Genomic DNA, 15,934 nt, shown 5'->3' on the forward strand with positions numbered 1-15,934 from the left:
GTTCCCCCTTTAGGGGTCGCCACAGCTGCTAAATCCTCACTGGTGCAGAGTAATGGAAATGGGCTGACATTTATAGCCACAATGATCACTCAAAGCATTTTAGACTGAAAGACAAATTTAACCGTACATTCTTACAGGGTTTTATTCAGTACACCATATCTACCTCACATCCATGCCCAATTTATAATCACAAAATCCACACAGGCACAGGGAGAACATACAAATGCACCACAGAAAGGAAACCAGGAACATTCTTGGTTTGAGGTGACAGTGCTAACCACGGTACTACTGTGCAGGGTTGCCTTACAGTTACCAGTAAGAAAAGCCTGTCAAATGCCTCTAAAGCAAAAAAAAAAAAAGATTCCTGTGGTCATGTGGTAGAATTTAAATAATTTTGATTGTTATAGTAGTTTTAGGTCATTTGTTTATAAAACAAACTTCTGTTTGCACTTAATGACTCAGTATCATAATTATTCCTGGTAGCTAGATAATGTCAGCACTCTGCACTCCCTGCTATCCAAATGGGATTGGAAGACCAGTAATGCGATTGAAAGCTACACAGCTGTTGCATGTGTTGCCATTATTTTTTCAAGTGCTGATTCCAAGGTCAAAGGTCAACCTTTAAATATAACCTTTGCAGTTGAAACACATTTAAAGATAAAATAGACTTCAGAGGTTTGACCTACATGCGAGCTGAAAATCCATTTAAGTCTCAATGATTTCAACAGCGTGAGATAATAACTAAATTTCCTTCTGCTTCACACAAAGCTCTGATTTCCAAGCAAAATTGAATTTGTGTTTTACCAGCTACTAGTCTGAGCTGAAGTCCCTTTGATGTCTCCTTTAACTGGATCCTGTATGTGTGTGTGTCTATGAGCATATGTGCGTGAGTACCCATTACCACAAAATCAGCAGAAAACAAAATAAGTCTCACAGACATCAAAGAGACCCAGGAGGGAAGATGATCTGTTTTGAGTCATGGCAAACCACATTTCTCTCCCCGACCAGTTCTCCAGTCATCCCTCACTCCAACCACGATCCTTACATCTCTACTGCCACCCAACCACTGGGTGGCACATGCGGCAAAGTGTTGTAATATGTCAGCATGTCCTCTCACGCAAGATCCCTCCTTTCAAACCAGAATGAGTGATGTGCAGAACAGCTTTTCATTTGAGGATTTAGATGTTTGGGATTTGGCGATGCCTGTAGTCAGAAGCAACAAGAGAGCAATGAAATGGGAGTTTTGGGGGATTTGTTGAACCATCTGAGGGAGTGAAAGGGCCTTAATAAGGAAGAAGAGTGAGGAGATGGGGATAGGGGAGATGAATGAAGATGAGACAGAGATACTCAAAGATGGTAATTTTGTATCTGCAGTTTGGCAGCTTCAAACAGAATCTTTTCGGGTTTAGTGCTCAGTGGGATGTCAGTTAATGACGCTGCGCTGCCAATAAATACATTTAAAATATCTAAGAACAAATAAAGCAGTTAATTATAGAAAAGGATATTACAAAAAGATTTGTGTAGGCCCACAACTGTTTCTCAGTTTGGATGCATTAGTTGATTTTTTTAAAATTTATTATCACGTTAACACATTGGGAATGTTGTCATTGCAAACAGTTCATTTGATGCTTTGTGATCCAAGTCACTGTGGGAGGTTTCTGTATTAAACAACAACAACAAAAAACCCTTCCTACCAGTGGGCTCCCAACTGCTTATACAAACACAGAAACCCAGCAGTCACTGCAAGCAGATGCGGTATTGGACGGTCTTCTGAAAAAAACAAAACAAAAATCCCTAAAACTGTTCTTTATCAACGCTTTTACAAATTGCCTCTATTGTGTTAACTATTGGCATTAACTGTAAAATAAGTTTACAATTATTTCAATTATCTTAGCTTAACATAAAGTCAGTAAACTAAAGGGAATAGAGAGAATGACTTGTCTAAATCAGCCAAAACCCACATTTATAGGTTCATAACATCATCATAACTAACACTTTATATTGCCTTTGTTTAAAATCTATTCAAGAAAACTTGTTTTTATCGTGCTGGACTGCATTTTTTTAGTGGGCATTTAAAGAACCAATATGAGTTTGTTGCAAATGCAACACTTCAGTAACTCCTAAAATTAAACTTCTGCACATCAATATTTTCTGAGAGAGACAATAAAAACAGCCCTTTTTCATTTATAATCATAGTAATAAAAAAAACAAACCCTGATGTTTACATCAAAGAAAACTCTTTCCCAATGTAGTTTTCTAAAGTGGAAGAAGTTACCTAAAAATGATTTTTGTGTCCACGCACATGCACGCCACTCTCCTGAGGGCTTCTCATCTGTCCCCTGTCTTGCTTCCTCTTCCACTTTCCTGCCACGTCGCCATCGGCCAAACCCCTCGCTCTTTTAATTTGTGCTCATTGATGAGATTAGTCACTTTTTCATTTTCTCAAAGCCACACTTTCTGATATATTGTGCTTCAATTTTTCTTCAGATAAAGGCATGCCAACACATTGTTGTTTTTTCCTACATTGCTCACACTCCAATCAGTAGAATAGACATTTCCATGCCTGAATAAGCACTCTGCTTGCTGCTGTGTGTGGGCATTTGCATGTGTGTGTATACATATGAGAGAGATTCCTTCCATCCCTCCAGTAGTCCTTTAAGAACATGTTCCCACCTGTGTGAGTGTATCACCATTATATCCTCTCTATCCCCCATGTCTCAGAACAGATTATGAGCATTGAAGCTGACTGAAATTACTTTGAATTCTCCAAAGCCCCTAACCCCTGGGAACATACCTGTTCTTGCAAGCCTCAAATGTACAGGTGCCTCATTTCAAAAGACTACAGCCCTCCTCTCTTTTTCTCCCTCTCCCCTTTTCCTCTCTCATTTTCTCCCTCCACCCTTACGGCTGCAACTTTACCCCTCCATTGAACTAGTGGCCTATTGAAATACCTCCTCTGGTCTAGTCTGCACTTCAAAGTCGACTTTCACCCTGCAGCCAAATCCAAGGAGGCGGCCCGGTCAGGAATGAGTCCATCCCTCTGAATAATTAGGACTTCAAAGTCTGTAATATTTAGTTATGACCTGTTTGAAAACTGGAGAACCCCTTTAAAAAAATATGTGATTGATGCTGTCGTTTGTCCACAAGCTGACTGTTACTGTCTGACCAAAACTACTCACAACTTTAGTTAGATTAAGTTATCCTTTGAATTGTAAACACTTAACCTCTTTAAGCACACACGTAGTACAGTAATGGTAGTAATAGCAACTCAGTAGTTTACTTAATATTAAGCAGTTAATTGAAATTTAGGACAGTCTGAATGTTTGTTTCTGCATTTATTGTTACATTATGGCATAGTAGCCCTTACTTTTTCACATTATGAGGGCACTGTATAGTGGATAAAGTTTTTTAGGGTACATCTTCTCAACTTCAGCAGCAACTCTTTGTTTAGACACGGTCAAAACAACCTGCTGTCTTTCAAACTGAGCATCAGAAGGTGGAAGGCAGGTGATCTGTGTTCCCTTGAGTGAGGTATGGGCTGAGATTTGGGCCAATTTCCTGATTCTACCATACCGATGTGCATTAAAATTTCTGAGCAAACTGGTTAAATCTATGAATAATTGAGCCAGTTCTGGAAGCAAAGGTGGGTCCAACCTGGTATTAGCAAGGTGGACCTAATAAAGTGACCAGTGAATGTATAGTCTTGTAATTGGATAAATTGGTAGTGGATGAGTTTAATTTCAATTTAATTTCAATTTTATTTATATAGCGCCAAATCACAACAACAGTTACTTCAAAGCGACTAAAATTTTTCTCACTATTTTGTAAATAGGAAATAATTTCAGGCATAGTCTCTAATTTGTGTTCGTTGTGTTATTTAAAATAGTAACATAGACAAACTTCAGACAGGAGTACCCAGAGATTGCACTCAAAACCTCACTAGTAACCATGTAAAGCATCTTAAGGCCTGAGAAGAAATCGACCCCAGTGAGTACATAATATTTGTTGTAATCTAAGAGACTATTTTCAACAAAATACAGTCCTTTCTTGTCCTTTTTTGTTAGCTGTTCCGGCACCTACACTACCTCTGGAAAGACACACAAAAGCCTCTGCCTCGTGAAATAAATTGGTGTAAATCTCCAGTGAATCCTCAGTGTCTCCGTGGCATTTTGAGAATTAGGCTGCCCATGTATCACCAAAGACAGAGATTAGCCTACAGAAGGCGAGCCACCTTTCCACATAGCTCTTATTACCTTTTATCCTCTGGTTTCACAATAAAAGTCAGACTGTAAGTCTACAAGAAAATGACCTTACGTGTTACTGGTTGTATGAAATCAGTATTTTCTTTATGGTGTCAGTTGCTCAACTTAAAATGTGTTTTAACACAGAATAATGTTTTTTGTGAAATGTAGTCCTTATTGGACTTAAAAAAAAAAAAGAAGATGAAGAAAAGCAGCATTTTCTTATGTTGGGGCTACTCAGACCTAATCCTCACTCAAAACACCAAGATGGCGGCTGGCGATTGTCTGTCTTTTATGTACAGTCTATGTTTAAATCGTATTAGTGAGGGGCCTGAGCATAATGATCCCCAAAGAAGGACCTCTTGGCATTGTTGCATTATTTCCACATTGCCACTTTAACTTCATCATGAAACCTCATTTGTTTTGGCAAGCAGTCCATAAATAATGTTTTCAAAGGACTCAAAGGAGTCTCCATCATCCCACCCTCGGTGCTGGTATTTTTCCCCAACTGTCCCCTCAACTTATAATTCGTTGCAGATCGTTTCATGAGAGTTTCCCACTGTGGTTTGTTCAGTGACATCATTGCAAACATGCAGCATACTGCGAGCCTGTTGGAGTCAGTAGTCATCCTCGTACTGGGGAAATCATAATCTGGGGGGCAGTGGGGCCCCCTAATTGCTTTGTGTAATAATACGCTGCAGCGATGCACTCTTCTGGGATCCATGAATGTAAATGCTCCCCCTCCTCATCATCTCCTTTCTTCATTAAAACATAACGTCAGCACTGTACCAACAAAGGGACAATTCACAGAGGCTGGAAGCCTGGTGCATGTGCACAAATGTTCCCTTTGGGTATTATTAGTAACCCGTGCTCTTGTGTATTTCATATTTATTTATTTATCCAGCCAAGTCAATTAAAGCCAAATTCTTATCAACAATGGCATGCTTGCAGGGGGGGAGTGGATGGGAAAACTAAGCTGTACAAAATAAACAACAGTTGTTCTTTTGCATCGGTGTTGATATAAAAAAATACAGTCTTCATGAATTACATTATGTGTATGACACTGACATTTATCCCAAAAAATGCACATCTGCGTTGTGTAAAATTGGGCAGCATCAAAAGAATGCAAAATAAATGGAGAAAATCAATCATTATTTATTTATATTTATGATCAACAGAGTAAATATTTAGTCTGACAATGCTGCAAGCATTTCCAAAACCCCCAAATGAGGTGGACTTACAGTTCAAAAATCACCAGCCCTCCCCCCCAAAGCATCAAATCCTTAAAATGTTAATTACAGTCAAAACACTTTCTTCAGCTTCAGTTTTGTTTACACCACAGAGTCAGAAGAGGAGAAGATAAAGAGTGTTTGAAAAGACAAGAGAGGAAAGTGCTGTGTGGCTTTGTAATTTCACATGAAACATCTTAAATCAGCCGAAGGATCCCACAGAAATCCCCCAACTGAATAGCTCACAGAGAGAGATGGGACAGTAATGCACAGAGCTGAGCCAGCCATCACTACTCAGAGCCGTTCTCATCCTCAGCACTCACTCAGCCTAAACAAGCAGACAGCTGATTCTTCTCAGGGTGGCCCGAGTTTAGACACTGGTGCAGATAGACCGGAGCGTCAGGAGAGGATCCGCAGCTGCTGCCGAATCTCCGAAATGTGACAATTTTTCCGCATACCGCTGAAGCAATAATCAATTTAACAAATTCAGACTATCGACCGTATATCCTTTAAATATTCTGGAAGATAAAATCTAAATGACAGGAAACTAAAAATGGAGTTTAAGCATTAAAAAGTTGCTGTGGATTGAAATCTTACAGCATCCAGCAGAGGGCAGACTTGCAATAAAAGAGGAATAAGCCCTTTAGTGAGTAATTGGATCACTGTAACTCTTCTCCTAATGCATTTTGTGGTCCTTTAGTAAGCTGATAAGGTAAATCTAATTAAATTTTGATCATTATGCCTGCAGGCAGTGCTTTCAAATTCCCATCAGTTATGTATTTATTCGGTCAAATGTGCCCGAGTTTCATTTCTGTTTAAGAGTGAGAGAAAAAGGAGAGTGTCACAAGGCAAATATGGCACATGTGGTGTGGATCAGGATTCATAAAACTGAGGGGTGTCCAATCTGATCTGTAAATTATTGTCATGCTGAAGGCGCTGAAGAACTTCTTAAGTCTTGGCTTTGAATTGCCACCCCCACACCCTCCTCTCCCCTCCTTTCTTTTTTTTTTTTTGAGTCCAAACACATGTTGACCATCACGCTTTCCTTTCTTTCTTCCACAGGCGACTGCATTCTTGACCTGAAAAGTCCTCACAGTTGGTTTTCATAATCACACTGCCACACAGCTGACAGCAAGATGAAACCTTGTTTTCTACGCTTTTTGGGATATTAATCACTGTGCAGAGCTCTTACATTTTCTGCAAGAGGCCAGTGTGGTGAAACTACTGCAGACTAGTCTCTCCAGAGCAGAATCAGTCTTTTTTCATTATTGTTCTTTAATATTTTGAGAGGAGAAAAAAAATGGGCTAGCTTTCTGCTTCAAATATGAGGGAGCTTTACTAGACTATATTTTTTCTCGCAGCCTACATTAAAGACAGAACAATGCACGCACAGTACCATCATCACTTGCATGGTACCATGAGTGCTTTTCATGAATTGTTCAATTGCACAAAGATTCAAATTATGTTTTTTTTTTTTCCCTTCTAAGAATAAAAAGATTCTTATTCTCAGACACATAATGAAGCCTCACGGGCAGTGAAAGAAAAGGCAGCAGGCTGAAGATGTTCCCCAGGAGCTGGGCTGCAGGGAAATTTCACAATAGACCCTTTATTCCAGAGAGTGACTGAGTAATAATTCTTCTGCAGTAAATAACAGCAACAGTTTGTATAAAAGAGAAGTGCAGTGGACACATTTTAAAGATTAGGTTACAAAACCGACCTTTCTTAATAAATGCACAATGTATCATAAAGGCTGAATCACTACTGTAGCTTTTTTACAAAAGTCAAAATACAAAAACCACCACTTTTAAGACTGGTGCACAGTTAAATGAGTTCAAGTGAGCTGCAATGAGATGAGCTGTTCATGAAAGGTTTGGATAGATAGCTATATCAAGCTAGCTTCCATATAGGTACTTCATAAAATACTATGTATATTTTTATTCAAATTTCCTTATATTTGATTGATCTGAAGCTAAAAAGTGATGGCAGACTTACTTTGGGCGTCATACTGAGAAACTACTTCTTATTAACAAACACTGTTACCTGTAAGGTAAGCGCATTTGAACATAATTGGAAAATTAGCCCTGTTAAATCACGAAGCGTCCTGAAGAGGGTAGTGTTTGTTTTAAGGTGGCACGACGGCTGAAAACTGATTTAACCGAGGACTCCGAACTAAGAAAAACGCCACCAGGCAGCCACGGAATGCTAATGGAATAAATATACGGACTGTAATTCGTATTTAACTCGAGTGACTCAAATAACTTTGAAATTTAACCTGAAACAACAACAAGTGCCTCTTTCAGTGCGCAGTGAAGTCAATGGTGCCTCCTTAACAGAGTGCTGGCACTTCGGAAAGGGGAGTGCAAAGGAGAGGGTCAGAACGAGTGGTGGGTGGGGATAGAGCCCTTTTGGGAGAGAGAAAGAAAAAACTAAAAAAAAAAAAAATCACGTGTTTAGAGATCAAAGGAGATCCGCTTTGTAGAGGAGGAGGAGGAGGGTGAGAAAAAAGAGGGAGAGAGAGGGAGGGAGCGAGAGAGGCAGCGTTTGCAGGCAATGTAATTGACAAGGCTCGCAGTGGTGAAATAAACACGCTTCAGCCAAGGCTCAGTTTTTTATTGCACAATTTTGACTCTTGACGCATCGCCCGCACAGCGCACAGACCTGATTTCGATTATTTTCACCCGATTAATTCATCCGTGTGAAATTATGTCCCGATCGGCGCAGATCCAGCCGGCAAGATGATGATTTTACCAAGGAGAGGCTCAGATCGTGTGCCCGACTCGGTGGTCTTGGTGATCTTGGTGGTCGCCGCTTCTCTTGGTACCGTCTTCGCCAAGGATACAGCCTTTGTGGAAGTGGTTCTGTTCGAGTCCAGTCCCAATGGAGATTATACTACTTACACGACTGGCTTGCAAGGACGGTTCTCCAAAGCAGGAGCCACTATCAGCGCGGAGGGGGAGATCGTTCAAGTACGTGCAAAGTGTCCTTTTTCTTACTGGGGGGTATGACAAGCGGCGGTCCCGAGCAACGCTACCGGGACCCGGGCTGTAATTTAACCAAGCTGCCCTCCTAGAAACTTTTTCCGCTGGGACTTAGGGGTGCTGACAAGAGTTGTACATGGTGTGTGTGTGTGTGTGTGTGTGTGTGCGGGCAGTGTGTGTGAGGATGGTAACGAAGCTTGCAAGCATATGCGGTCACAAGATGGCTCCTATCTTGTGGAATTCATTCACAGGGAAAACATGCTCTTGCAAGTTATTTTGTTGATGTCTGGAGCTCACTTGAACGCGCCTTACATTCAGTCGCTCTCACTCTGAAACACACGCATTTCGGAGCAGTTTTCTTAAATAGCTACAACCCTACCACCGCCTCCACAAAGTTTGCAAACTCGTAGCGAGCAGGCGTTACGCATTTCGCAAGGGCCACTATTAAAACACTACGAAGCCACTATTTGTGCGTATTTAGCACTTTGTCCGTGTCAGAGCTGAGCCGCGTTTTTATATTAGCTTTAAAACCACCCAAAGCAAGTTTTAATAGTGGAATAGGTCTGCTTTTATTGACCGGACCAACGTGTAAAATAACCCCACGTCCCGCCGTGGTGCAGCCGTCACCACTACATTTGTAGTGGCACGTTTTTGGATAAGGCTCACTTGTAACTATTTCAAGGCTCCGGAAACACAAATAAATAAGAATAGAGTGCGTAGTAGTCGTGGAAGAAGCATCCCGGTTCCATCTTTAATTTCCTGGCCTCAGACATGACAAGTGCACTTGGCTGGAGCTGGCTATGCTTGGACCAACTCTGTGTGGGAGTCGCTAAAATATGAAGCTTCTCTTAAGTGCCAGAAGGATGTATTTGATGTTTTATTATTCTTGCCTAATGTGCTTGGACACTGTTTTTAAGAGTTTGGGTTCTGGTTATGTGCAAAAGCTTTGATGTTTAATGTTATATTTCCTAACCTCTAACATGTCCTGGATCAGGGGGTGCACAGCTCTTTGTGGGCGATTCAAAGCCACTCAAATGTAAAGCAGTTTTTGAATGGCCTGTGTCCTCTCTTTGAAGCTTGATGCAGTAACTGGGAGATGTTTGTAAAAGCCAGAGTGCAGCAAATGCCCCCATATGAAGGCAATGTGCATAAAGTTTGTCAGCAGTTGCATTGTGATCAGAGACATCATTTCAATATGGGTGTCAGTGAGCTCATCAGTAACCCGGAAGCCACAGCAATAATCATTCCTGACCATTTGTTTTTGCAGGGTATAGGACAGGTCGTGGTGGATCTGAGGCTTAATCAGGTTCAGCCTCAGTTGTGTTGTTGCATTGCCGTCATGCTCTCCAGTCAGCCAGACAGCTAGTAGCACCCTGCAGCCATCCCTCACTTCTCTGCAACAGTGTAGTCAGCTACTCTGCAGCATCTTTTGAGTGCACATTTTTGCTTCCCCCCCCTAAAAAAAACATAGGCTCTTATTTTGAAATAAACACGATATGTGGAGATCAAAGGCAGGGATACTCAGCACACAAATGGGCCCTGTTTATACACAGTGATGCCCATTTGGCGCCACTCGGTAACCACACAGAATTGTCGGACCTCAGCTTTACATTGAAAACCACATCTATTTAGGTTTGCTTTCTTTGCTAACATGGCCTCTGACCACTTAGAGATAGCTTATATTTTGTCAGGCTATAATGAGGGGCAGTTTGTCCGGCCCAAGCACGTCTTGAATTTCCTATTTTACCAAAGATTTATGTAAGTTGAAACTGACAATGAATGACAATCATACATCGTGAGGAGTATAATTTAAAACTAGTATCCAATTTCCTACTTTTGAATTCTATACTTGTAAAATAACATTGCAGGAATGTGTTGGGAAATTTCTGTGGTGTTGTTTTACACTGGAATTGGGTTAAACTCAAATATTTAGGTTCTTGTCTCTGGTGATGTCGGCAGCCGTTGCACTTGTCCACTTTCAAGGCTTTCGAGTTCAGCGAATAAGAAGCTCGCTTAAGTCTTCCTGAGGTTTGTGGAGCCCTCTGGTCCTCTGTTTGATCAGAACCCTAAGGGGTTTGCGCTACCTTAATTGTGTGTGTATAATAGCGGTCAGACCTCAGCAGGTATGGGTTCAGATTCCGGGGAAAAGTGGGGGGGCCTTGGCAACACTCTTGAGCAAAGACCCAACCGCGATCACCACTCGTACGCTCCGGACTCTCGTTTTGCTAATTCCCTAAAGCTAACACCCCCGCTGATCTGACTGAAGAGTGCAGAAAACAGTGGCACACGCTCCTGGGGCCAAAAATAATAAATTAAGTTAATTTGCTTCTTGCGCTCTTCTAAAAGGGGGGAAGCATGATGACGCATATCTGGCCACAGTGCCAAACCCCAGGCTTCCCAAGGCAGCTCCCTAATTGCTACAGTTCAGCTCCATAATAGCAAAGTAATCAATGTCTCCTTAAATCTGTGTGTGTGTGTGTGTGTGTGTGTGTGTGTGTGTGTGTGTGTGTCTGTCAACAGGCGTGACAACTTTAAGAGTGTATTTACAGCATCAACTCAACTTGGGTTCTAGGCAACCAGAGCACAGGTAGTTAATGGTTTTCACCTATTGTCCCAGATGAAAATACTTGCCTTATAGGCTACTATAATGAAGGAAAATGAGCAATTAATTAAATGGGGGAAAGCCCAATTTGGATCACCTGCGATTGAACTACTGAATATTCGATTTCTTGTTTTGCAGTCTTGCTGTACTTTTCCACGGGTTAGCGGCAGCTCAGACTTCGGTTAAACCTTTAATGCAGGGCATTGACGGCACAACCAAATCATTCCCTGGTTGATTCAAGTAGGTGCGTTTCTCACACTGGCAGCAGATCCTGCTTTTGCATTTACCGATAGTTTGATTTCAGAAGCCTAAACACTCAGTTAGGCTTCTCATCGCTGTGCTGTTTTCATTCTGATCGCTGTTGACAGCACTCGCACGGCATTTCTGATTAGAATGGATTTAATACGAAGGGAAACGCCATCTGCTGCTCATCACTCTTTATTGTCTCTCAAACGCCAAATCATCTTTCCTGTAGCGAGATGAGCTTCGATGCACTGCATGAGTTCACATCTGCCTCTGATTTCCAGCGGGCCCGTGCTGTCAGCATGTGAGTGAAGAGCTGAGGCAGGGACGTGGCAGGGGCATGCAGGGGACCAGATGGAACTCATAGTGTCATCGGCCAGAACCAGAGGGAATAACGTGGCTCTTGCCTGCTTTCTCTCAGAGGGGACACAGAGCATCCCCTGAATCCCACGTCCAGAAGCACCCAGAACCCCATTTGCCTTTGGGCTTCATCTCCATGCATATGAACACTGCGACTTCTTTCAAGGTGGCAGTTTTGGGGGGGGGTTTGTTTTTTGTCTTGTGCAGGGGTAAAGTGGTGGTTTCAACGAAGACAACGATGAGCTTAAATACTGGAGCTCCTACCTTGGAGCTGGCAGGAGTTGTGTCGCGCTGCATTTAGACTATAATGAGAGCTTTAGTGGTTTAAGGAATCCAGCGCGCTTTCTCGCCACAGCCTGGAAACCCCAAGAGGCCATAATGGGCCGGTCCCAGACGGTAGGTGCCAGGGACCGGGCCACTCCCAGCGCCAAAGCAACAGTAGCAGTACACAAATGCTGGTTTAAAAGGTTAAAAGTGCTGCTCCCTACTTTTTTCCATTTATTGGCTTGGCGGTCGCAGCTGTATTTTAAGTGCTATCGTCTCTTAACCGCCACCCTGTTTCACTTTCATGTCCCAGCCAAAGTAATTTGAGGCTGCGTTTCTCCCCTTTTTGGAATAGAACAGACTAAACTGTTTTTCTCTTTCTCTTGCTTAACACCCCCCTCTTATATGCACAAACTCATCCCACACCTTTGCGCTGGTCTTTTTGATGCATCCGCTGACTTCGAGTTGAAGCTCAGGTGAACTGGGCTGATATTGAATTGCGCTGCCCCTGGATCTTAGTTTCAGACCGTTCCCCACCTCTGTGTCCCACTTATCCTTGCTCCAGTGGCAGCCTGATGATTAGGATACAGAAAGTCAGTTCATTCTTGAAATAAATCTCAGGGTTGCATTTACTTCCCTAAAGTCAAAACATAACTAAAAATTCCTTTATCGTCTAATGTCTTTAAATTTGGCTGAAAAACGGCTCAAATGATAGATTTCCATGTCCCCCCCCCCCCCCCCCCCCCCCCAGTTATATTAAACAAGTTGCACTTCTGAGGACACCAACCTGCTAACATCTGACATTTTTACTTCCCAATTGCTTGATATAGCAAAACATTTCTGTCAGATCCAATAATAGTAATTTCAAAGAAGTGTGTGCCAAATGGTAATGATTACTTTTAGTCAATATTGAGATGTCTGTCAATCTTGAAATGCCTGACTTCCTGTTTTGATCACGTAGTACTTGTCCAAACTTCTTTCAACTCAGAAATGCTGCTTCTCCAACCCTCAACTGTTGTTTTTCTCACCTGCCGCTGGCTCTGTTGCTCTGTCTTATCTTCCTGCGCTTGCCTCTCCGAGCCTCACATTTCCACCGAATGCACAGCTCCACCTGGAACAAGTGCATGTTGGTACTGGTGGCCCCAGTAGCTATGTTAGTTTCCACTGGGCTGAATGGCTGAGCTTATCTTTGATGTTCAACTCCAAGAGAGATTAGCAGTCAGCGTGATGCTTGCGGCTGCCTCCTCTCCAGCATCCATCCTCTTCCAGAGTAACTTTGTTCACCCGAGTCAGTCCTCTCCTGACATGAGCTCAGACATGCAATCAATAGATTGCATGTCTGAGCTCACTTGTATGAAATTCTTGCATATGTCCTCTGTATTGCAGTTGAGTGATGAGGAAATATTTATTCATATTTCCCCCAAGGTTATGATTTTTCTTTGATGCTGCCTGTCTTAAGTGGGGGTTTTTCAACCCCACATTTGTGACAAGTTAAAGATGAAGAGAAGTCCTGAGTAGAGTTTTCACTTTCTGAATAACCCCTGGCGTGTTAGCCTGGTCTTTGATGAAATGGTGCTGAAAGGCCCAGTTCATCCTCTCTGCCCACATTTTTATCTACTGACACAGAGGGTCTCCAAAACAAAGGCTAAAGGGTCGAGGGTTATGAAATGACAATGCTCACAGTAGCTCATCCAGGCAGAGGCATGCTTTGTTGTCGGCAAGGAATGTGCTGACTAACTGTGGAAGGCCACAATGCCACTCGCCCCTTTTGTTGTACTTTTTTTTTTTTTTTTTTTTTTGCCAGTGAAGGTAGCTGTGCAAAGAGTTTCACTCTTAGCCCTGCACTCCGTCTTCTTTTCATCCTTCCTAAGTATATTTACTGTCATTGTTCCCTCACTCGTCTTGTTTGTCTTTCATGAAAGGAGAAGTCTTATCTCAGATCTTTCCGACTCATCCAAGTTCAAGAACACCGGGTTCAAAGTTCTTTCTTTTGTGTACATCATTATATAATGACGAGCCTCATGTGTAAGAACAAAAACACTTGCACACAATGGTGCTATTAATATGTGAAGATCCTGCCCTTTTGTGATCCATAGTTCTGTCAGGACCTCTATAGTCTAAAGGAGATTGTTATTTCAATTTGCAGACATTTATATTTACCAACATGACTCCATTTATGGGAGGACAGAGCATACAGGGAACGCATAGGGTGGCGGAGCAGATGTCAAAGGCGACAGATATGAACCTGCTTAAGGCATTAAAAGGAGGTGCTGGGGTGCATGTGGGTTGCAATGTAGCTTGCAGATGCAAAGCAAAACAAACAGACAGAATGAAGCAAATAAATGCACCTTATGTGACATTTACCCACCGGGTGTATAGAAGGATATCAGCTGACTGTTCAGCTTATACAAGCTGACACTGAGATCAGCTGCTCTGACAGAGTTGCAGTTAAGCTCGACTTTGTGGCCTAGCTGAACTAACTCTGCTCGATTTTAATTTCTGTATGGTTCAGTGAAGCAGAAACATGTTTTGCGTGTCAGATCAACCTCGGTTTTTGCACCATATTAATGTTGTGAATGCTCCCCCTGACAGCCTGTATATGAGAAATTCCCCCCAAAGGTCATGTACAGGGGTGCCATATGGGGATAAATCCATTTCAGGTGGAAGCTCTGACCTCATTATGTTCATCTATACCCTCCCATCGTAGACCACTGTGAGGCTCCTTTTGTGTCTGCAGGTAGTTGTTCCAGTAATGAGGACGATGCAGGCTGTAACACAATGAGGTCAGAGGTATGATGGATTGGTCTCGCTTGGTCAGATGTGAACAAGCTGGGTTATCTGTGTAATTTTTTTTTCTGGCACAGCACTGCATGTCTCTTGGCTCTGCAATGAATATATCACTGCATTTTCCCACCTCCTCCTTTTCCTGTTGCTAAACATGCGCCTTGGATTCTGAAGTGAAAAATTGACTCTATTTTTATATTGTCCCTGTTTCATGGGGATTCTGAAGGTATTGGGGACACAGGGTTTTCTGCTATATGTTGCCTGTAATGTTTGCTGAAGGACTATCCCCAGGAAAACTCATTTTCATTTAAGATGAATCACTTTTTCTGTAGTTGTAAGAGTAAATTCTTTGCCAACGTAAAACAGATTTATCTCCTGAAATCCCAAAGGGTCAGGTGAATTTTTTTCATTTTATGAATCTGCAAATGTAGAATCTTCACTGACAAACTATGCCAATAAAAGCTCCTTGGTACAGCCTAGGGCCTCTGCTTCTTCTCTTCGATCCCTGCCGGCAGCTCAGGCCACGCAGCAGCTCTGTCCAGCCCTTGGACCCTGAACAGGGCTGATCAGGGAGGGGCCTGCGGGGCTGGGTGAATAGCTGCCGGGAGTCATGCTGCGGGTGTAAACCACATGAATGTGCCGCCTGAGCAGATAGGATCAGGCGAGGCAGGGAGGCCTGGGAGGCCACGATGCTCGGCGCAGCACCGCGTGCTAACATCAAAGGCAGTGCGGAGGTGGGGGTGGAGGGGAGGCGGAGAGAGGAAGAGAGCGAGCGAGGGCTGGGCCAAACTCTTCAAAGGCCTCTCTGACTAATGCCGGGCCTGATATGTGTCGCCACAAAACCGAGTGATGATGCAATTGCAGGCCCCCGAGCTAAATCCGCTCCCATACAAATAAAGATGGAGGTGTTCCCTTGCACAAGCACGGTGAGAAAAATACTTTGAGTGTTTGACTGAAGCCTGAGCACCTTGCAGGTGAAGGTGTTGGGTCACCCTCTGACACTGCTGCTGGATGAATCCCAGTGGGGGGAAAAAGGAACAGGAAATGGATTTAGTGTGATTTCAGTGGATGGGTACATGCACGGGGCGTTTCTAAAGTATACAACAGGTGAAACAGAGTTGACTTTGTTCTTTGTAAAGTTTATACAGGTCTTGTGTTTACATGTGTGAGATAGCGTGTACTTCTCTTCTAATGTGCATGACTACAGATCCCTTCAAAATGCCCCCATGATAA

General features: G+C 42.7%; 1 protein-coding gene across 2 annotated transcripts in view; it reads left to right on the forward strand.

Moving 5' to 3' along the window:
- Positions 1 to 7,970: 7,970 nt before the first annotated feature.
- znrf3 (zinc and ring finger 3) overlaps positions 7,971 to 15,934 on the forward strand; it is a 65,584-nt gene continuing 57,620 nt past the window's right edge. The window contains exon 1 of one of the 2 annotated variants that reach the window (XM_080893405.1): positions 7,971 to 8,436. In XM_080893405.1, coding sequence (XP_080749531.1) covers positions 8,206 to 8,436 — 231 coding nt within the window. In that variant the 5' untranslated portion in view covers positions 7,971 to 8,205. The remainder of the gene's footprint in view (positions 8,437 to 15,934) is intronic. The other variant, XM_080893404.1, reaches the window with a different exon arrangement.

This window comes from Rhamphochromis sp. 'chilingali', assembly GCF_963969265.1.
Source record: "Rhamphochromis sp. 'chilingali' genome assembly, chromosome: 10".
Lineage (NCBI taxonomy): Eukaryota > Metazoa > Chordata > Actinopteri > Cichliformes > Cichlidae > Rhamphochromis > Rhamphochromis sp. 'chilingali'.